The sequence below is a fragment of the Drosophila gunungcola genome, chromosome 3R (genome assembly GCF_025200985.1).
Source record: "Drosophila gunungcola strain Sukarami chromosome 3R, Dgunungcola_SK_2, whole genome shotgun sequence".
NCBI classification, from domain to species: domain Eukaryota; kingdom Metazoa; phylum Arthropoda; class Insecta; order Diptera; family Drosophilidae; genus Drosophila; species Drosophila gunungcola.
In genome coordinates, this window is record NC_069139.1 from 11670139 (window position 1) to 11690784 (window position 20646).

Sequence of the window (20646 nt, forward strand, 5' to 3'; positions counted from 1 at the left end):
GATATGTACCAGACAAGGGTCCTGCGCCCTGTCAGCCACTCCAGATGGGGTGGCCTGCGGTTGATGGCTGCGTTTGCAGCTCCTTGACACTATCAATCTGTTTTACGTACTTGCCCAGTGTGTGAGAACCATTTGATTCAATTATGCCAACTGACTGATCTCAGATAATCTTGGGGTTTTCGCAACAAAAAAATCTCAGCTAAAAAAAAAAGAGTACCAACCTTGATTACCATTGCACTTTGAGTTAAACGCTAGCGGAATCTACCCATACTATTAACTACGTCAGCTCTAGAGATGATTACCAAATTGTCGTTTAATCAACTTGATTATCAAATTAAAAATACATAATCTGATTTTAAAGCTCAAAGTTGCTTTGATTATAGTGGGTGGTTTGGTTTTAATTTAGACAGTTCTAAGTTAGTTTTAAAAGATTTGATTCAGTGAGTGTTGATGTTTAATTATCTTTAAGCGAAAATCATACAAGGGCCAATTGGATAGTTCTAAATTAGTTAGAAATTTTATTCAAAGCAAACCAATTTTTGCATTTTAACTTTTTCCCACAAAGTCTCCAATTCAATTAGCCGCCTCACTTCAGGGTTATAGCCCTTATTTAAATTAGCATGTTCCGTCCAGCTTAGACCCAATGGACTTCTCCAGTAATACTCTTATATGCAAATCAAATGGGATCAGGATATTCATTCTATTTATTTTTGGTTTCCCACAGTTCGTGATTTACAATTCCTTCGGTGCACTCGTTTTGAAATGCGATAATTTAATTGTGGTGCGATGACAAGTCCACCTCACTGGTTTAGGGTTAGGTTTAGGATTAGGGGGAGACTATACGGGAAGTACCAGTCTATAGGGCGGTTTCCCTGCGGCAATTGCAAAAGTTAAATTAACAATCGTGTTTACATTGGTTGGTAACAAGATTTCACTTAAGGATGTCAGCTTTGTTCGCGGCACCACACATTCCTATCTGCCGCTCAATCGCTTTGGACTCGAATTGTGCCCCGGATTCGGGCACTTACCCTCCATCAGAACTGATTACTGTCATCAGAACCCGGAGTCCTGGGTGCAAGGGGTGTGCGAAGTGTGCGCCGACGCGTGCGTCAAGCACATTTGTCTGGTAATGAAAAGGTTTGCGCATCCGCCCTGACATATTGCCGGCTCATTGTTCTCGGGATCGGACTGCTCGGGATTTTCGCGCCTCGGGTTAGGGCACGCGACCTGGTCGCCTGACTGGGCGGGGACTCCTCCGCTCTGACGTGGCTGACGAAGCTGACGTAGCTAATTTGCGAGCAAACCAAAACATCAAATAAACATAATTCAATTTCAACAATTGCCCCGTGACGTCTGTTGACAAAGACTGCGGCTTCGAGTGGTTCCTGATCCTGATCCCGTTTCTGGATCTGGTTGGGTTAAATGATCCGTGAAATGTAGCGACCAGCTCTATCTGCCTTGGATCTAATTGCCCTGGTTGTGCTTGGTTCGCATCCCGTGGGAATCAAACTCCAGTTGAGTCGGATCAACAGGTTCTCGGACCCCTATATCGCACTCCGATTACTGGCAGACTTTTCGACTCTCATTTGCCCGTAGAACTGTACTTTAAGGGGAGCACGATAGGGTTATCTGGGGTAGGTCCCCCATCCTTAAAGCATCCTTTCTTGCCCTCCCACGTCATCAAAGCGGTGGACACAAACATGGCGGCTCCCTGCTGTGCGAAATATAATGGCAGTCTGTCAAAAACAGGTGAAGGAAGCACAAGGCGAATGCTGGAGCTGAAGCCAAAACTGAGGGGGAGTGACTGGAATTTAGGGATGTTGGTAAAAGCGACTTAACGATACCCTCTAATCAACAAGGATATGTTTGATGTTTGGATTTCAACTGATATAAAAAATCATGCATTGCCTAAAAAATCCATAATTTAATTACATTTAATTAAATTAAAACCAATCTCCTGGTTTATATAAAAATATTATTAAATGTTACTTAAAAAGAAAAATGCAAGGGACGAAACGCCACTGACAAGCGCTTAAACAATATTTTACAGTCTTAGCCCAAGATCAAATAACATATCTAAGAAACCCAACAAATCAATTATCATAATTAACTCCAAATCCAGAACTACGCCCAGCAATCGAAGGTCAGCCAGAGGCGAATATATCCTGCGAATTTCCCACAGCATCCGCTCCTTTTACATGGGCAAACACCCTGTACTTGGCAGGCTCCGCCCATCGAGTTCAAAACGCACAACGACTGGCTGCAAGGATACTTAGGGGTTGTTCATGTCCTAACCAGAGTTGCGGCATTTCCAATTGGATCTGCGGCACTATAAAAGGCTCGCAATTCCCGGGAGATGGACTCATTAAAGTTGTTAACTTATTGGACAGCGGAAGTGCGTAAAGGTGTCGGAAAAATAAACAACATTTTTAAGTTGTTCAAATAAAAGAGTAATCTTAAGTGAGGAAAATTAAAAAAAAGATGTCGCGAAACCAATTGCCAGACTCATCTTCCTCGCCACCCATAAGGTACGGTCTTTAAACATACAAAATTAATTATTAAAAAATACCCATATAAAGTCAAAATGTCAGAGATTGAAATACGACAAGCTGAAAAAATTATAACTTATCTCTTGGCCCAACATGTATTAAATAATTGGAAACGTTAAGAACTAAAGTTTATACTATTAATATTGCTTAATAAATAAGCTTTAACAAAAGTGTGGCCACGCCCAAAAATTGTGTTGACTTTTGCCTGTGCCGTCGGAAACTCAAGGAATTGCAGTTTTCATAAAAAATGTATAGTTGTGTTTTTGAACGAAAACTTTTTTTTTTTAACTTTTCAAGTAAAAATAAAAACTAATATAAAATTATTTTGTAATGTCTCAATGTAAGTGAGAAGACTATTTCTTATTAGGTACATCAATCACATCAATGGAAATAGACTATGAATTTACATGTTTTCTGCAGAATTTATTTTTAAGAAGCTAATGTAAGCCCAAATTTCAAAATACAGTAGATAATAATTTTCAACAAATTTAAGAAATTTACCAAAAATCTTCGTTCATTTTGTGTTAAAAAATAGTAGTTCTTGATATTAATATTAACTAAAATTTTTTTAATAAAATTATGCCAATGATTAATGTGCCCTTTTAGTTCATAGTATAAGCTTCATGAAAATAAAAAAAAAATGTCTAATTAACTACTATTTTCATGACCGCAGCTACATTACATGTAATAATTATATATATTTTTTAACGGTTTTAGGTTCTTTTTTTTTCAATAAATAGTTAAAGCTTACATTTAAAACCAGAGTTGCCTTTTTAAAAAAAAACCATTCCTTATTTCCCCGCAGTCATTTACCCTTTCACAACTTCGACGATGATCTGATTAACGATCTGCCCTCCTGCATTTATGCGGGTCAGCATCAGGGTGGAAGCGCCACTGGAGGAGGCGGCGGTGGGTCAGGAGGAGGCGGTGGCAACTCCGGTCTGCGTCTCAGCTCGAATAATCTACGTCACATCCAACAGCATTATATGCAGCACAGCGGAGGTAAGAACACAATGTATACTTACAATGAATTTTTCCTCAGGTGTATTTAAACCTTTCAGAGAACATGCTGGACTCCTCAACCAACCCCATGGGGGTGCACAATTCAGGGGGTGGAGCACCCCTGATGTGCAACAGTCCCAGTGCCAGCAGCAGCGGAGGAGGCGGCGCCAACGGAGGATCAGCCACTCCGGGCGGAGGAGGTGGCCCCAATCCCGGGTACGGATCTGTGGGAGCCACAGCTGCGTCCAACTACAAAATGCAGCGACAAGCGGCCAATGTGCGGGAAAGGAAACGCATCCAGAGGTCCGCCCCAACTGGGTACACCAAATGGTCTTTTCCATTTTACAACTTCCTAACAACTCCTATCCATAACATGGATTTTGTAGCTAACGAGCCTTCCTTTTCTTTTTTTGGATTTTCCTTGCGCTTTGCAGTAGCATCAATTCGGCCTTCGATGAGCTAAGGGTCCATGTGCCCACTTTTCCGTACGAGAAACGTTTGAGCAAGATCGACACTTTGCGCCTGGCCATCGCCTATATATCCTTGCTCCGTGAAGTGCTCCAAACTGACTACGACCCATTGACCTATGTGGAGAAGTGTCTGCGGGGGGAGATTAAAGCGGATCGGGCCAACTGGAATACGAGTGGTGAGTGGAGGAGTTCGCCGGATTATCAATGGTCGTTAAACTGTTCAATTTGCAGATCTAACAGCCCGTCTTTCCTGGATCAATTGGGAGAACCTGGGCGTCCATCCTGGTAGGCGAACGCTGCTCACATCACTGGCTTTATCCTCGGAGCCAATGTGCGGGGCCCACTGTGGAATGCCATAAATATATTCTGAAATTCATGGGCTTAGCCTGTCGACTGCTTAAAGCACTTACCACTTAAACTTTTGATCTTCCCTAGAATACACCAAAGTCTTCCCTTTATGGTTTTACTCTACCAATTTAGTTTAAGGCTGTATATATTTCTACAGTAACTAACAGTTAGCAATAGTTTTATTTGAAAAGCATGTAGGCTGCATCAAATACAAAACCCATCAGCCATTGAAACCCTCTTCCGTGTAAGGAAATAGTTTTGGGTTCAATGACTTGCGGGGTAATGCATTTACAAATCAATTCCTCAAATTATATTTCAGGATAAATCTTTTGTAAATAGTATTGAGTATTGGGCAACCGATTCGAGACAAACCGGTTGCGGCTAACAGACGTTTTACAGTTAGTCAACTATGTAACAACTTTAAAAGCATTTATATATATAAAAGTAAATACATGTTTTATCTAGACGTAGACATTTACATAGCTTCCTATCAAAGTACATACATATACTCAAAAATAAATACTTCATTGATCAACAATATAATTGGAACACAAATTGTTTGTTGTTGGGTGAAACGGGGGCTAAATGCGCTGCCGATGTCTAAGCATGTGTATATATGTATATGCTCTTTATAGTCTTCATGCGGAAGATATCAACTAGAAACTTTTGGCTACTACTTCTACTACAAAAAGTACGTACACATGCGGTAAAACTAATCTGATCTTTTCTGTTCCATTTTAAATTTCGCTTTGGTAGCTTGATTTGATTTCGTTGGCTATTACTCGAATTATTTTGGACTTAACTACAATTGGGCTACAATGGTAATACAAATGCGCGCACATATAGGTACGTTCTATATAAAACGATTACGTAATGCACACTCACAATCATAAACATAAAAACAATGACACGGGTGAACTACGCTCCTAATAATTGAATTTTTCGATTGCTTCTCCAATTTGATTTTGGTTTTGTTGCTTTTGTTTGATCTGTTGGTCATAAAGCCCCATTCTCATGAGCTTTTTAGGCCGGATTGAGCACAGCTACCTTGCGCAGGCTCTCCAGCTCACTTTTTTTTAGGCGCAGACTGAACATGGCCTCCACAAAGCCATGACAGTCCGTCACGATGCTGTCCTGGATCATGGTCTCCCGGAATAAGTTGGCCAGGGCCGCAATGTCGTCGCAGGCCAGAATAGCATTCTTGTGGGTGACAAACATGGCCAGGGCAGCTCGGAAAACAATTTTATAGCCCTCGGCGAAGACGCAGTCCCAGATACGCAGCACCGTCTCCACGGGCAGCACTTCGGCAAAGATGCAGATAAACCATTTGCTGGCAATCACCGGATAGGGCAGGCCTTGAAATAAAAAGAGTTATAAATGAGTTGGCAAGGGCAGAGAGTAAACTTACCCAAGTTATCCACTTGCCGGTTCACAGCGGGAATCCGCCGGATGACCAACTCCCGAAACACGGCCAGGTCCCTCAGCAGATTGGCCATGTTGTGCGAGTGGTACTGCGGCACGATGTTCTCCACGATATGCTTGAGCAGCCAGAATGACTTCTCCTCGTCGTCGGTGACGATCAGCAGCAAGCCGGCTATGTAGTTGAGCCCCTGGCAGTAGCCCACGTCCCGGTTGTGGTGGGCGTAGGCGATGAGGATGTTGTACAGGCGCTGCTTCTTCGTGTCGAAGTGAATATTGTCGGGGAAGGTACGAGGTAGATCGATTGATATGGAATCGCTGATTTCCTTGTCGAAGGGCTCGATGCGCAGCAGGTTGCGAAAAAGATCCGGAGAGCGTCGCTGGGCGGCGGCGGCGCCGGATATCTTCATCCAGACGTCGGGACGGTACGGACCGGGGATGCCCTTTCGAATGTACCGCTTCAGCTTGGCGTCCATTTGGGTGAGATCGGTGTTCTGCTGGAGTATAACCTCCCATTTCATGCGGCGTCGCGTAAGCGTCTTTAAATAACCATCCATGAACTTGGAGTAGTTGTTGTAGTCGAAGTGGTCGCCACGCTTGAAGCCATACTCGTCCACATCGCTAACCACGTGCGGTTAGGTTAGGTGGGGAAAATAGTGAAATTAGTGAAAATGAGTGAAATTCGAAGCTATAAACTGGCTGCTCACCTGAACTTTGAACTTGCGGTAGCATCCATATGAACTAATGACTAGAGTTTCTATTGCTCACAGTGAGGAAGTGTGGTTTTGTTTGGTCGCTGGCCACGATTTCCTGTCAGCCGCTCGACGTCCGTGGCATTGGCATGGCCCAAAAAAAAAGGTTTTAGTATTCAGGGCACGTTGCGCGGTTACGTCGCTGCTTATTCCGCTACCGCTTCCACTTCTGCTGCAACTGCAACCGAATTGAATGGAACCTGCGTTAAACGTCAATAAACATTGCCTGATACTTGGGCCCTTTGTTTATTTATAAGACAAGTTAGCCTTGCGGGCACTACCTCTGCCTACGCTTCGTCCTTGAGCGGTGGGTGGCCTTTTGTGCGCGCCCACTCGTTGTAGCTGCCTCTGCTGCGGAACTGATAACATTAACGGACCGACGGCCGAAGTGGGTGGGCGGCCGACGCACAGGTGTGGGAGTGTGGGCGGTCGGACGGGGCTGTTCCGCTGGGCGTGCGCTTGCAGATGGTCGATGGCAGTTTATCTGACGGTAGTGATTTCATTGAAGATTGCTGGTCCGCTTATCAGTGGGCTTAAGTTGGTTTATTTTGGTTTTTATTGTATAGCGAATAAAATAGAGGTGGAGAAACATCGCTGTCATCGACGTTTTCAAAACATCGTTAATATCGATGTTCCTTTCTGCGATATATCGATTAGCATAAATAACCGCTATAAATTAGGCTTGAATTAAGAGATAAACTAGGTTTTAAAACAAACAAATTGTATTTAAATATAAGTAAATAAGAACAGTAAAAAATATTTTTATTATACTGGACATTAAAATGGTGACATTTTAAGTGCTTTAGTTAAAATACTGTATGACTTGGCTTTGGGTGGATAATTGAAGTATATTGACCGGTTTTCCAAATCTAATATTTTGAGAATTTGATTTAATATCTATAAAATAATATTTTAATAAACACATGATTTTTTATTAACCATTTTGTATTAAATATAACGGGTTGATTAACCGTATGCCGATGTATCGGCAACCGACCACCCACACGTGACCCCAGCGAACATCTGTTGCACGAATCACCCGATGCCGTCATGCCGCGTCATTCAGTCGTACCGTGCTCTGACAAATTACGCAATGTCTAACAACTGATGTAAAACACAAGCAATTTTACCTAACAGTTGACTAAATTCCGTGTGTACACACGCTCCGATCGACCCAGCGAGGCACTTCATCCAGCGCTGACCACTTCGAGATGCTGCGCACGACGGCGACCATGGGAATCATGGCGGCGGTGGCCGTGAAAGCGGCTCCCGAGCCCCAAAAACCCGCCTCCAGTGCGGCTGATTGCAGCCTGGTGTGCCGGCCCAGCGAACTGCCCATCTACGGCAGTCTGCGCAAGACAGAGTGAGTAATCCGCATCTGGACAGGATATTATTCTAATCTTGCCTCCTTTAACTTCCCCATAGACCCAAGCCAGAGCGGCATCCTCCACAGGATTCGGTGCTGCACAAGAACATTGAAGCTGGAGTCCGTTTTGTCCGCGAGGAGGTCCAGTCTGGCTACAAGGCTGTGGCCGACCAGGCCGGCATTGTGGGCCATTACGTGGACACGGCCAAGGCTCACACGCAGCACACCATCGACCTCCTCAACGAGCCCCAGAACTCGCTGCACCGCAGCGGAGCCATCGTGGTGGGCGGCCTAGCCGGATTCATCTTCGCCGCCCGCGGAGGCTTCATCAAGAAGGTGGTGTACACCGGCATCGGAGCCGGAGCGGTGGCCTCCCTCTGCTATCCCCGCCAGGCGGAGGAGAACTGCCGCGTGGTGCTGTACGAGGGCCGCAAGATCTTCGCCGTGGCCTACAACTTCATCAAGGGCGTCAAGCCCGGCGAAGAGGTGGCCATCGAGCCCATCCAGAAGTTCCCCACCTCGCTGGAGGATCTCAAGTATTTGGCCGGCGACCTGTACGATGAGGCCAAGGACCTGATCTTCCCCAAGAAGAAGTAGGCGAACCCCCCAAAACAAACCCCATCCGGCCGTGAAGTGTGCATCGATTTAAGTTGAGTGGAGCTTGGATTCTTTCCGATTATGTGATCAAGCTGGAAGTAGTTATCTCTTTTCTTGTTGCCAGAAATAAATTGGCCTCGCGTCGAAAAAGTGAAAACTCCCGCTAAATATGTTGGCTTATGTGTGTGGGCCGTGGCCAGAACCCGCTGCTCTCACATGAATCTTCGAGTGATTAATTGTGCGGCTGACCAGAGGTGTTGGGTGTCAAGTCAAATGTCACGCCAGTGAGCTGTTGAAAAGTGAAATCCGGAGGAAAGTGGCAACTGCGTCTCCCCACGTGCAAATCGATTGTGCCAATCATCTTCCATGGCCAGCAGTCGAACATGGCGATGGCGATGGCGATGACTGCAAATTGTGTGAATGGTTTTGGACCCTCGGGGCCTAAAATTGTTGAGGAGGAAATCGGCTCTTATGGCGATTGGTATCTGTATCTCCACTGGACCAGTTCACCGAGGGCTGTCTTATTATTTATTAGACTATATTTTCAGTAATCTTTTATTGCTCTCGAGCTTTCGCATCGCTATAGATAAACTTGTTCTTTGGGCAAGATACAAACAACGTTCAGATGTCTGCATGCATTTGTTTACAATAAATATAGATTTAGTTAATTGTTAAATATAACTACTATTTCTAAAATACCAACAACTTGTGGACATGCAAATGACTCTCCATCCCCCCTTCCCGTTCCCCTTTCCCATCCCCCGATTCCCGATCCCTTCGGCTATGTACAAATAGATAATCCCGAATCGAAATCCGATCGTTTACCGTGCTAGACAACTTACGGCGCTAAGATTTTCGCTAGACTAACTTAGTGGGCGTTGACTGTGTGTATGTGGGTGTGTGGGTGAGTGTGTGAGTGCGAATTGGGGCGTGGCAGTGGCCCACAAGGCCAGGTCAAGGTCAATGCTGTTAAAATTGTTAAATTGAAGCTAACTACGCTTAACATTCCTTTAAGATAAATCACACAAGACTTATAGCTACAACTGATAAATTAAAACAATAACAAAAGTCGAGCTGCCAATCATCATAATCGCCACGATCTCCAGGCTGATCATCATCTGACATGCTCCAGTATCCAGGGCGTGAACTTGGAGATGCGCGTACAGACCCCGGGCAGATTGGCCTCGGCGCAGCCAATGCCCCAGGAGATGATCCCGGCCAGAAAGAAGCGGCCATCCTGCGACTTGGCCTGGAGTAGTTTAAGATTTTGGCTTAGCAAACTTTTGGTTGGACAACTAGATTCCAGACACTCACCTGCAGTGGTCCTCCCGAATCGCCCTGACAGGAGTCCTGGCCTCCGGTCTCATAGCCCGCACACAGGAATATATCCGGAATGAATTCCTGGCGACCGGCGCGCATAAACATCGATTTGCAATTGTCGTTACTTACAATCGGCACAGAGACCTATTCGTCGGGAATTAAGTGAACAAAATGGATTAGAATAATACTACCAAAGAGGAATTACCAATTTTAAAAAAATTACTTTTAAAAAATGAGAAAACATTGAAAATTGGTTATCTTAAAAATTGATAAATATAGCATAAGGGATAAAATTTGAATTTCATTATTGGTTTTAAAATTCCTTATCCATTGGTTTGATTTTAAATGTAGTACATCTGTAATTTTATCCAGTTTGGTTTCACATGGTATTCCTTTTATAGGTCTTTCTGATTTATTGATTTTCTTAACACTTTGTCATATTTAAAGTTCTCACCCATTTATTTACATATATCTTAATTTGAAGCTTTTACTCCTTAGGTTCGCCATGTATACCCCTTAACTATCTTTGAGTGCTTTTAAATTTTTTTAAAATATTTTGTCATGTTTAAAGTTATCACACATCATCTTGTTTGAAGCTTTTGCTGTGCAGGTAAATCCATTTATGATCATACTGTATAGCCCTAATTGCTATCTCCCCCCATCATACCCACACCCCACCTAAGACATTCATTTGCCTGCACACAGCATTCGCTACGGTTTTCATTGTCGCTGGGGTTTGAAATGGAGTCAAAGCCGAAGCAACACTCACCTCCTGGAGGACGGAGGGCAGGGTGCCTCCCTCGCTGAGGCGACCCCAGCCGGTGACCGTGGCGTTCATGCCAATTAGAAGGCTCTCCGTTTCGGGCAGGCAAATGGGACTGACATGCGGCGCGAATTCGAGCGGCTGCTCCAGCTTGACCAGCGCCAGGTCGTACTCGTACGTGAGGAAGCTATACTTGGGATGCACCACCTTCTTGGCCACCCCGCGCTCGATATAAGGCAGCTGCTCCTGCACATGCGAGAAGTCGTACTCGCCCACGCGGATGCGTATTTGCGAGATTAGTAGGCTGCGGAATGGAACAGGACAAAACAGAAAAGAAAAGAACAGAAGAGGGGCAGAGATTAGCTCGATCTGGATCTGGATCTGGATCTAGTCCGGTTTGGGTCGATGTCGATCCACTCACTCGTCCACGCAGTGTCCGGCGGTGGCTATCCAGTTCTCGTTGATCAAAGCGCCACCGCAGCGGTGGGTGCTGGAGAATCCAAAGAAGGAGGTGCGCCGCACCGACACCTGCCAGGGCCAACGACCGAAGGCCGCGCTCTTGCCGCCCACGATCCGCGTCTCTGGACGCGCCAGCGTCGGCACTCCGCACTCTGCAATTGCGGCAATAACAAATTGCATTGTCAGTTGGGTGCTTGGAACGGCCAGCAACCAATACTAGGTACTACATATCAATTCGGACTTGTCTCTGCTTTTTGGGAAGCTGTATCTCGGACTTCCCAAATTGAATCTTTATCGGTCTAAGAAATTACTTTTTCGCAATCAATAATTTGTACTCAACAGTGTTCATATATGTATTATCAAAATTAAAGTCATTTTGGTTTATTTTCTATCATTAAACAAAAATTTCAACTCACATATGTATATAGATTACCGTTTAAATTTGTCAAAATTGAAAATTTACATTTTTTTAATTATAATTCAAAACTAAGCTAAGGATTTTAGTTAATACCCAATATTTGTATCTTCATGTGACAATATTGCTGTTAATATTTTTCAAAATATATATGAAAACCAAGGATCAAAAATAATCCGATCATTTTATATAAAATATATATAAATATCTCAATGAAGAAATTGAGCTAGACCTATGTTCTGTATAAAAAAAAAGATTTTTTACTTAATTTGAAATTTACTCATTGCAAAGTTATGGATTATTTTCTGAAATTCTCCATAGAGTACTATTAAAAATTGCGAGCCGATATTCTTTTGTTTTGTTCTTTTTTTCTTTTAGGAAGCATTTCTAATTTCTGTGAGTGCAGGGGCTTGGCACTTACCGCTGCGCGCCGCCGAAATGGTCTTCACATGGCCAAGAGCTCCGGAGTCGGGGCTGGAGGAGGAGGAGGAGGAGGAGGAGGAGGAGGAGGAGGAGTCCGTTATCTCGTTGGTCTCGATGCCGGAGGTGGCCAGGACCGGCGGTCGGTGCGTGGGCTGCGTTGGCCGTTGGCTAGAGCTGGAGCTGGTGACGATTCCACTGCTGCTGCTGCTGCTGCTGCCGCTGGAACTGGAACTGGGGATCGGCCTGGTCGTGGTGGGTGTCTTGCCCGAGGTGGAGCTGGAGATCACCGTGGTGGGCCGCTGGTAGGGCCTTGTGGGCTTGCTGGTCGTGGTTCTCCTCGATGTTGTCGCCGGCGTGGTTGTCCGTCGAGTGGTGGTCGTCGTTGTTGTTGTGGATGTGGATGTGGATGTGGATGTGGATGTGGAAGTCGTCGAGGTGCTTGGAGATGGCCAAGTCGAGGACGAGGACGCGGCTAATGATGTGCCCGGCGACAGCTGCAAGGCAGGCCAAAGTGGTAAACATTATGCTAAAATACTTGACCAGGCTAGAGCGGCAAATCATTCTCCACTGCCATTTCCATTCTCATTCCCCATTCCCCATTTCCATTGCCATTCCCATTCCACGCAAAGAATCAATTTTTCATTTCGCCGCTTAATCTGCATTAAGTGGGAAACTTTCAAGTGGTGAAATCTGGATGCTCTCACTGGGTTCCCAACTATTTTTATGGACTAATATATTGCATCTCAAAAATTAATGAAATCTAAGGCTATTTTTTTCAGACGTATTCTAATTAAAACTTATTTTTTTTAATTTTATGCCTAAACTATTTTACTACACAATATTTAACTTTTTTGATGCTCTAGCTCATATATATTGATATTGATTATTACCTTCATGGCTAAAATGATGTATGTAAGGATTAGTTGTGTTTTATCTTAATAATACAAAAAAAAAACTTGTAATATAGGTTAATATTGAGCCTGAGTAAGGAACAGAGTGAATAACAGAGTAAGTAACTATTACTGTAAAATATTATTGCTATATTCGTATTAGTCTTTTAGAGCCCATTTATATATTCCTCGAAACCGAACTTTATCCCTTTATGGACTTCGCACTAGCAAGTTGCTTGTTCGGTTTGTGGTACCCTTTCCTGGAAGAGTCCTAAATTCCACACACACCCCTGAGAGCGGCAGGCGAATCTTACATCAACTTTTGGCTTCGGCTCCGCATTGTGCAAACAATAAAATGTCCCCCAAGGCTGTGGCCTGCCATTATGGGGCTGAGGTTGAGGCTGAGGCTGCGGCTGAGACTAAGGCTGAGGCTGAGGCACAGTAACAGTCGAGGAGTAAATGACCTCGTGGCTCGTTTGTTTCGCTTTCGACATCAATGCATCACCCAGACTAAGCCAAAGAACCTGAACCTGAAACTGAACCTGAGCCTGAGCCTGAGCCTCAGCCTGAGCCTGGACTCGTATTTACATACCTGCGGCCTGGTGGGGCGATGCGGCTGGGGGGGATGCGTCTGGCCCGACCAAATCAGCGACGTCGATGTCGTCGAGGTGGACGGCACCGGCACGGCGGTCGGAGACGGCGGTGTCCGCTCGTAGACAATCGGTTTCTTTGTGGGCTTCGACGGCTTTGAGGGTCGCGCGGGCATTGGCAAATTGACGATGCCGGGCTTGGTCCAGCCGGTGGGTCGCGGCTTGGTAATAAAGCTCGGTTCGGTGGTCATCTGCCAGTGGTTCTGCTGATTCTGCTGATGCTGCTGCTGCTGCTGGTGCTGCTGCTGCTGGGTCGATGTATGCCAAATGCTATCTGCGGATGGTATTTGTTTGTTACAATTCCTGCTAACAATGTACCACCGTTGGGCGGGGGCGCCAGGCCCCCTTTTCCATAGCCCCTTGCCAATTTCACTTACTTTGACTCGAACTAGAACTGGAGCTGGAGCTGGAGCTGGGATGCGAGGCAGAGCTCTGCAGATCCGAGGCCGTGGTGGGCTTGCTCAGATAGGGCGGCGGATGCGGGCGCGCCAGTGTTCCCTGGTGGTGCGGGCCCGAAGGACGAATCACGAGGGTGCCAGCGCCATGGGGACGCTCTATGGTGGTCATACCGCTGGAGATGATAAGACAACGGAATTAATAAGTAAGGCACATAAAAACCAAAGTTAGTTGACTCTTGCTGTTAAATTATTAACTAATAAACACACAAATTCAATATAAAATCTTTGCACTATTCAAGAAATGCAACAATATATGTTTTATTTGAATATAAGTGAATCACTAACCACACTTAGAAAAAACCTTAAGTCCAAAGAGTATCAAAACGACCTAAAAAGTTTAAACTTTTCATAAGGTAAATTTTTCTGAAATTAAGTTTCTTCATCACTTTAATGTCATTATTCCCAAAAAGTAGGTAATTTTAATACTCTTTTGGCTTTTGAGTGTTTTCTGGGTGCATAGCTATAGTTATCAAGATTATAAAACCCTTAACTTAAAAGCTTTGAAAAGTTCTTTCGTACTTTGAAGTAATAAAATTTTAAACTCCTAAGCTGATTGTAAAAGTAGGTCAAAAGTTATGTCATAATTAAAAAATTTCATTATTATTTAAATAAATAAAATAAATTATTATTAATAGTATTAATGCTACTTTTTTCATGTTGAAGTATTACACAGGGAAAGCTAGCTATTTGTAAATATTTTTGCACCTAAAACGTCGAATTTCAGAGTTCCGTTTTCTTTATTTATTTGTTTTGGTTTTTTTTGCTATCAAAAAGGGCAGTCGCTTACCTGATCATGGGCTTGTAGGGCGACGGCGGTCGCGGGCGGAGCGTGAGCGGCTTGGTGGGCCTCGTGTAGGAGAAGGCCGTCTGCGGCAGGACGATGTTGTCGGTGTAGTTGTGCGTGCAACAGGAGCCGAACATGAAGGAGTCGACGCACATGCCCACGTGCCGGCCCTCGGACTTGATGCACTCCCACACGAACATGCAGGTGCCCTCGACGCGCCCAAAGGAGCACGGCTTGGGGCTGATCTTGAAGTTCTGGCCGCGCTGCAGCTGCTGCATCTGCGGGTAGCCCTCCAGGCGGTGCGGGCTGCGGTAGAAGCCGCCGGTCATGTCGTCGTCCTCCTCAGCGGAAAAGTCGGATGGGGATCGGGATGGGGTGTCCAGGGACAGCGACTCGAGACTGTCGGGCGGTGTGATCAGCGCCGCTGCCGCCGTGGCCAGGCAATTGACTAAGACTAAGGCTACTAATACTTCTACTATTTGGTCTAGACTGCGCCTGCTCCTCGCCGCAGCTCCTCCAGAGCCACCCGATCCTCCCGATCCTCCGGAGCCCGCTGCTCTGTCGTTGACTAGCCGATGCCGTTTGGGACACATCTTGGTGGCTGCCGCTGTGCTGCTTCTGCAAGGAACAAGGCATGACAGTTTTCGGACATTAGTCTTGTTTCGCCTGCCGGAAACCATCCACCAGAACCCTGTTTGGTTTGGGCCCCCGCCGCTTAGTCCCCCCTCCCCCCCCCCCCCCCCCCACTAATTAAGCGCACTTGTCGCAACAAAAAGTGGCAGAAAAAAGCCAAAGTCAGGCGGCGATTTCTACTCTTTATGATTGTTGCTGCTGCTGCTGTTGCTGTTGCTGTTGCTGCTGCAGATGTTGCTGCTGTCGCTGCAGTTTGTTTTTGTGTGTTGCTGCTGCTGCTGGTGCTGTGCAGTCAGTGACTGGTTTAATTACAACTTTTCACTTTTGCTTCATAATCAGTTTTTTTCGTGGCTGTTGTCTTGTTTTATTGTTGAACAAGACTGGAAAAAAATTATTGCGATCGCACGACGGCGACGACGACGACGACGACGACGACGACGACGACGACGTCAAACGACACATGCTACAATTAATAATTTCTTGTCCCAAAAGCAAGTGCACTGCTGCCCAGCCCCTTCTCAGCTTTTCAGCCTTTCAGCTTTTCAGCTGCAGCCCATCAAAGCGGAATCGTTGTGTTCGTTTTTTCTTGGTTATTTGAACAAATTTAATTAAAGTTTAGCCAATCCATTGCTGGCCAAATTAGATGTTTGTAACCTAAACTGGTAGCACACATCGCTGCCTTCGGTTGCACCAGCCGCAACTTCACAATCCCCCCTCGGGATGTCAACTCACCTGTGTCTGAGACTGGGTCTGATTAAAGTCGCTTGCTTCATCGGTAACGTGCCGGGCGCATGTCTGCAATGGATTGCACGGAGAATGGTTAATAATCGGTATGGTTAGCAGAAGTCGGCTGTTAGAAAATCGTATGCTTTTTTTTTATTGTGCCCCGGCTATGCTCTATGCTGTCGAGAATGCCGGGCGGAATGTGCCCGGCTGTAATTAGTGGTATATGGGTATCTAACTATATGCGGTCATGCATACGGTGGTGCCGCTGGAGTTGGTGGAGCTGGCGGTGCTACAGGCGGCCCACCCACCAGACAACCCACACTCACGAGATTGCGGTATTAGCCGGCAACAGATCGTAGTCACAAGATCGCCATCCATATGAATGTGATGATGATGATAGTGGAGGCTTGCGGAAGGAAATGTGACAGGAGTTGGGGTCTGCGATGTGGATGTGCTGACAACACTTTGTGGGCGGGTTTAGGGCAATTATGCGACACTTGGGGGTATTACGCAATTTATGGAAGTTGAGATGAAGGATCATTCGATTGGGAAGGGGTTAATGGTTACTGATCTATAAAATCATACATAAATTGTTTAATTGACACTTTTATAATTTGAAGATAGGCGATGTTGTACGGATGTGCTCATATTAGCATTGCCATTGACAATTTGTTTACTCACATACATTAAGTTAAAAAAAAATAAATATGTATTTAAAACGCCTTATTCTTGAACCAAGTTTTTAATTATTCTATTCTTTCCTTGGTTTTTTTATTTTTTACAAATCACCAAACCCTTAAACCAAAAAAAAACGTATCTGTAATATGTTAGTCACGACCTAGAAAAAATTTTTAATATTAAAAATTAAGAAATTTAAGTTTGCAATTTTAATTCCGCTATTTGTAAAAGTTTATCATGGTGTTATTGTCAAAAAAATTAACCATCATTTTTGATTAGCCCAAGCTATAATCAAATTTTTAATGATGTTCATTAAACGTTTATTGGAAAATGCATATACCCAAAAATGTTACATTCGACACACTCAGACAAGATTAACTCATACAAGATGTTGCTCAAAGCTGGCTCCAAACAAATCCCGTTTATCGCCTCATCATCTTTATGTTGATTATAACTACAAATCGTTTGAATGCAATTTGATACCAAATACTTTGTGCACAACATTGGCTTGGAAAACGCTTCATGTCCATGTTGATTGAAACCGAAATTGATATTGATGTTGATGTTGGAGTTGAGCTGGATGTGGATGTGGATGTGTATTGGATGAACATGTGCCTCGAGATTAATTTCAGCTTTAGCCCCGAACATATTCCCCACATCATGGCCGACTTCGTGCCGAGTTCTTGGCGGGCCTCTCGAATCGTATCGTCAATTGACCGACCGGCCTGCCGACTCCGACTGCTCACTGGAGTCCAATGAGCCAGAAACGCAAACGAAACGTTAGCGTTAACGCTCACTCCTAATAACTCTATTTCCAATTGCGAGCGGCCAGGGGCGGGGCAGGGCGGTGCTGGGGTAAAGATGTGCTTGCCCCGGCCACACGCCGGCTATATAGCGATCCATTCGGCGCATGAACCGTTGGAAATCGATTTCGTTACGTTTTCATTTCCTCAACGAAAGCGGCAGCGGCAGCGGCAGCGGCAGCATCTAGTTGTTACTTCTTAGCCTTCTGTACTTTGGGCTTGGTTTTTTTTTCGCAGAAAGCCGGTCGAAAAATACCCGAAACGTAATTACCCCGTTTAAACGCCCCAAAACAGAAGCAGGCGAAAAGGTAGCAAGTCGGAGTAGCAACAGCAATCTCTCGTGCTAATGACTATCTTTAGGAGCCCAAAACGAGCCAAAGACGGGTAGCAGCAGCGGTCTGACACAGTCAGCAGTCAAATGGCCAGACATCGACTCAGGCCCAGACCCAGACAGACAGAGACTCAAATCCAGCCAGAGGCCAAATAATTTTACAGCAAAATGCCACAACTATTAGAAAAATGTTAACCGAACTTGGCTGCGTTTCGGCATGACCTGCCGGAGTTACGGCACTCACTGCCAACAATTCTCTAGGTTTCAATTAATTAGAGTTAAGAAGTGGAAATAATACTTAAGATCCGCCAAATAAAATTTGTAATTTAAATGTCTTTGGGTTTAATCAGCATTGAAGCGCAAGTGGAAGTTTCTTTGAAGATTTTGATAATCGGTTCTGCTCTGGGTTTAACTTTCATTAATTGTAAACATTTGTAATATCAAAGAAAATAAATTGATAAAAAGAGTCATATAACTATAACACAAGTTATAAGTACTTGAAGTTATGGAATCGACTTATATATATTTTTTTTATTATTGTGTGACTAAAACCCCACTCTTTCGCCCAGTGCAAGTACGTGCTGAGTAGCTGAGCTCAACTCAAAGTTCGACCTGCAGCAGCAGGCAACTTGGTGGAAGAGAGTAATTGTAATAACAATTGCGCAATTTGCGTCAGTCACTTAACTTCCTCCGCTTCCCCGGCCCTTCCCCACCGCTGTTGGCGTGTGGTAAGGCGAGGAAAAGTCTCAGCCCGTTTAGTTAAGAGCACTGGCACTAGCACTCCTGGCCGGGGGCATCGGCATCTGGCTGCAGCATCTGGTATCAGCTTTGGTGGCTAAGGAAACGCTTACCCGGTAGGCGTTTTGTCAATCGGCTGGCGATCGACAGGCGACGGCACAGATGACAGGCCGCCCAGGCTAATGAAAAAGATAAACAACTGGATCACACAAGCCACGAGCGACTTAAACAGCCTGACACGCAGCCAACTGATGCACGGTACGAAATTGGTTATTGCTCTTAATTTAATTTATTGTTCTTGGTTTTAAGAATAACCGTAACATTTCAGAAAATATAAATTAATAAGCTAAAAATACTACATTTATATTCTAAAATTCTTCTAAACAATAAAGTTATTTTTTTTAAACATTGTCATAAGAAATTTGTTTTTTTTTTATTGTTGATTTTGATCAATAAGAAGTTTGTATTGAAGAAAAATTTCCAAAGACATTCAGAAATAATGACTCTGCTTTTCTCTCAGTGAAGATGAGAAGGGCTTCTTTCTAGGGGGCAGGGGGCAACTCCAGCTGAAGCTGTGGCTGTCGGCATCTTTTGAGATAGTGAAAGAGGGATGGTGAGCGAGAAAAAGTGAAGAAGGGGCTCGAAGCTTGTTATAATCACTGCGCGTAACGCAAACACATTTTTTGAGTGGCCCGGCCATGTGAAATCCATTCCATCCATACCTGGAGGCGGTCACTCGATGCTGACGCTACGACTACAACCTCGGACTGGGAATCCCAGTAAGAGTACGAGAATCTCTGGGAGTGCGACGTGTGAGTACTGAGAACAGTGAGGGGGAAAAGTCGTTGCACCTGAGCCGACCGCTTATCAATGTGAAAATCAAAAGAGCTAAGCGAACGAGTCTCGAACAGCGGACGCAGTGCAGTAAATTGAAAGAAGTGTTTAAAATCTCGTTATAACTGGGAATAGCTGAAGGAAATATGGAGCTAAAGTATAGCATGATAAATGACGGTCATTTGATATAGGGATTAATGGCCAGAAACCGTTTTACGCGCTAACGAAAAGTTGATCTAACTAGTTATGAAATAATTACTGAACAAAGATGCGTATGTTTACAGTACATAAATTGAACCGTAAAACAGCAAGATTTACAATAAACTAAACCATTAAGTTTAATGAACAAAAAATGCTGATTTTATGTGTGTGTGCTGAACCAGGCAATATTTATGGATCTATAAACTTGGTAATTTTTTTTTTTTTGAAAATTTTTTGATTTTATTTTGTACGTTGAAAGCAAAATTTAATCCCTGAACACTTTCTAATTTGCTTTAAATTATTTCGTTAACAAGTAGTAAACATCACAGGATGCTGTTTATTCCCCAACTTTCTTTTTGTTTATTCATCGTCAGTAAACTTTGTGGAGCGAGTGTGCTGGCCTGGCGCCTGTTGGCTGATTGAAAACATATGCTCGCGGAGAGCGCTAATTAATTTCGTTGCAGCCAGATCGGGGCATTACGCATACGCCATGTGGAACGCATCCTACGGCGTGGCATTAGCCGGGCATCAATTTCGGCCGTGGTCGGTCGGTCGGTCGGTCGGCCGGTCGGGCCAAAATAAAAGCAACACGTTCCCAACCTGTTAAGTGTCCGAGACTGGGCCACAAACATAAATCACCGCCAGAGCGGGCTCGACTCGGCTTGGCTTCCCCTGGTTTATTAACCTCACGCGGCTAATGGCTAATGGCTAAAGGCTAGTGGCTAGTGGCCAGTGGCTCGATTGCCATTGGTCAAGTGCTATGCAACCTGTGGCTGCCTCTCTGGTGCACTTGCACCTCCAACTGACCGCAGAGGGCCCCCAGCTGTTATTGCTGTTTTCTTGTTTTGTTTGTTTGTTTTTCCTCCTTTCTTCTTCATCGCTCTTGTGGGATTTCCCACTGCCAAAGAAAAACCAACAAAGAGCGGTGAGCTGGCCCATTGTCCAAATATTTACTTTGTCTTGGCCCAGGCTCAAGCCGCATGACGCTGCAGCTTTTAGGGTCGGGTTCTAAAGTGACTTCTCGTAATTTATTTTCC

The 20646-nt window shown here is 44.6% G+C and overlaps 4 protein-coding genes across 9 annotated transcripts in view; 2 read left to right on the forward strand and 2 right to left on the reverse strand.

The window, feature by feature from the left end:
• The first annotated feature begins 1132 nt into the window (after positions 1-1132).
• Positions 1133-4391, forward strand: LOC128252308 (twist-related protein 1). Of its 3 annotated transcripts, none has more exons than XM_052979938.1 (5): positions 1133-2528; positions 3355-3551; positions 3611-3881; positions 3986-4197; positions 4253-4391. In XM_052979938.1, the coding sequence occupies exons 1-5, from the start codon at positions 2482-2484 to the stop codon at positions 4378-4380; spliced, it is 855 nt and encodes a 284-aa protein (XP_052835898.1). In that variant the 5' UTR covers positions 1133-2481; the 3' UTR covers positions 4381-4391. The 3 variants fall into 3 exon arrangements, with proteins under 3 accessions (XP_052835898.1, XP_052835899.1, XP_052835900.1); XM_052979939.1 differs by having other exon boundaries at positions 1139-2528; positions 3611-3869; XM_052979940.1 differs by having other exon boundaries at positions 1144-2528; positions 3611-3854.
• A 126-nt stretch (positions 4392-4517) lies between these two features.
• On the reverse strand, positions 4518-7160 carry LOC128252307 (growth hormone-regulated TBC protein 1). 2 transcript variants are annotated; one of them, XM_052979936.1, is made up of 4 exons: positions 6822-7160; positions 6496-6718; positions 5778-6409; positions 4518-5724 (listed from the first exon to the last, which is right to left on the reverse strand). In XM_052979936.1, exons 2-4 carry the CDS (start codon positions 6522-6524, stop codon positions 5393-5395), a joined length of 993 nt encoding a protein of 330 aa, XP_052835896.1. In that variant the 5' UTR covers positions 6525-6718; positions 6822-7160; the 3' UTR covers positions 4518-5392. The 2 variants fall into 2 exon arrangements, with proteins under 2 accessions (XP_052835896.1, XP_052835895.1); XM_052979935.1 differs by having other exon boundaries at positions 6496-6740.
• A 429-nt stretch (positions 7161-7589) lies between these two features.
• LOC128252309 (MICOS complex subunit MIC27) lies at positions 7590-8660 on the forward strand. Its single transcript, XM_052979941.1, has 2 exons — positions 7590-7903; positions 7966-8660. Exons 1-2 carry the CDS (start codon positions 7752-7754, stop codon positions 8501-8503), a joined length of 690 nt encoding a protein of 229 aa, XP_052835901.1. The 5' UTR covers positions 7590-7751; the 3' UTR covers positions 8504-8660.
• Positions 8661-9044: 384 nt separating this feature from the next.
• Positions 9045-20646, reverse strand: part of LOC128252305 (serine proteinase stubble) — a 32399-nt gene continuing 20797 nt past the window's right edge. For all 3 annotated transcript variants that reach the window (XM_052979930.1, XM_052979931.1, XM_052979929.1), the window contains 9 exons: positions 16031-16093; positions 14669-15283; positions 13801-13994; positions 13366-13697; positions 11882-12377; positions 11008-11197; positions 10593-10890; positions 9818-9967; positions 9045-9752 (listed from right to left, as the gene is read on the reverse strand). In XM_052979930.1, the coding sequence (XP_052835890.1) occupies positions 9618-9752; positions 9818-9967; positions 10593-10890; positions 11008-11197; positions 11882-12377; positions 13366-13697; positions 13801-13994; positions 14669-15283; positions 16031-16071 (2451 nt within the window). In that variant the 5' untranslated portion in view covers positions 16072-16093 and the 3' untranslated portion in view covers positions 9045-9617. The remainder of the gene's footprint in view (positions 9753-9817; positions 9968-10592; positions 10891-11007; positions 11198-11881; positions 12378-13365; positions 13698-13800; positions 13995-14668; positions 15284-16030; positions 16094-20646) is intronic.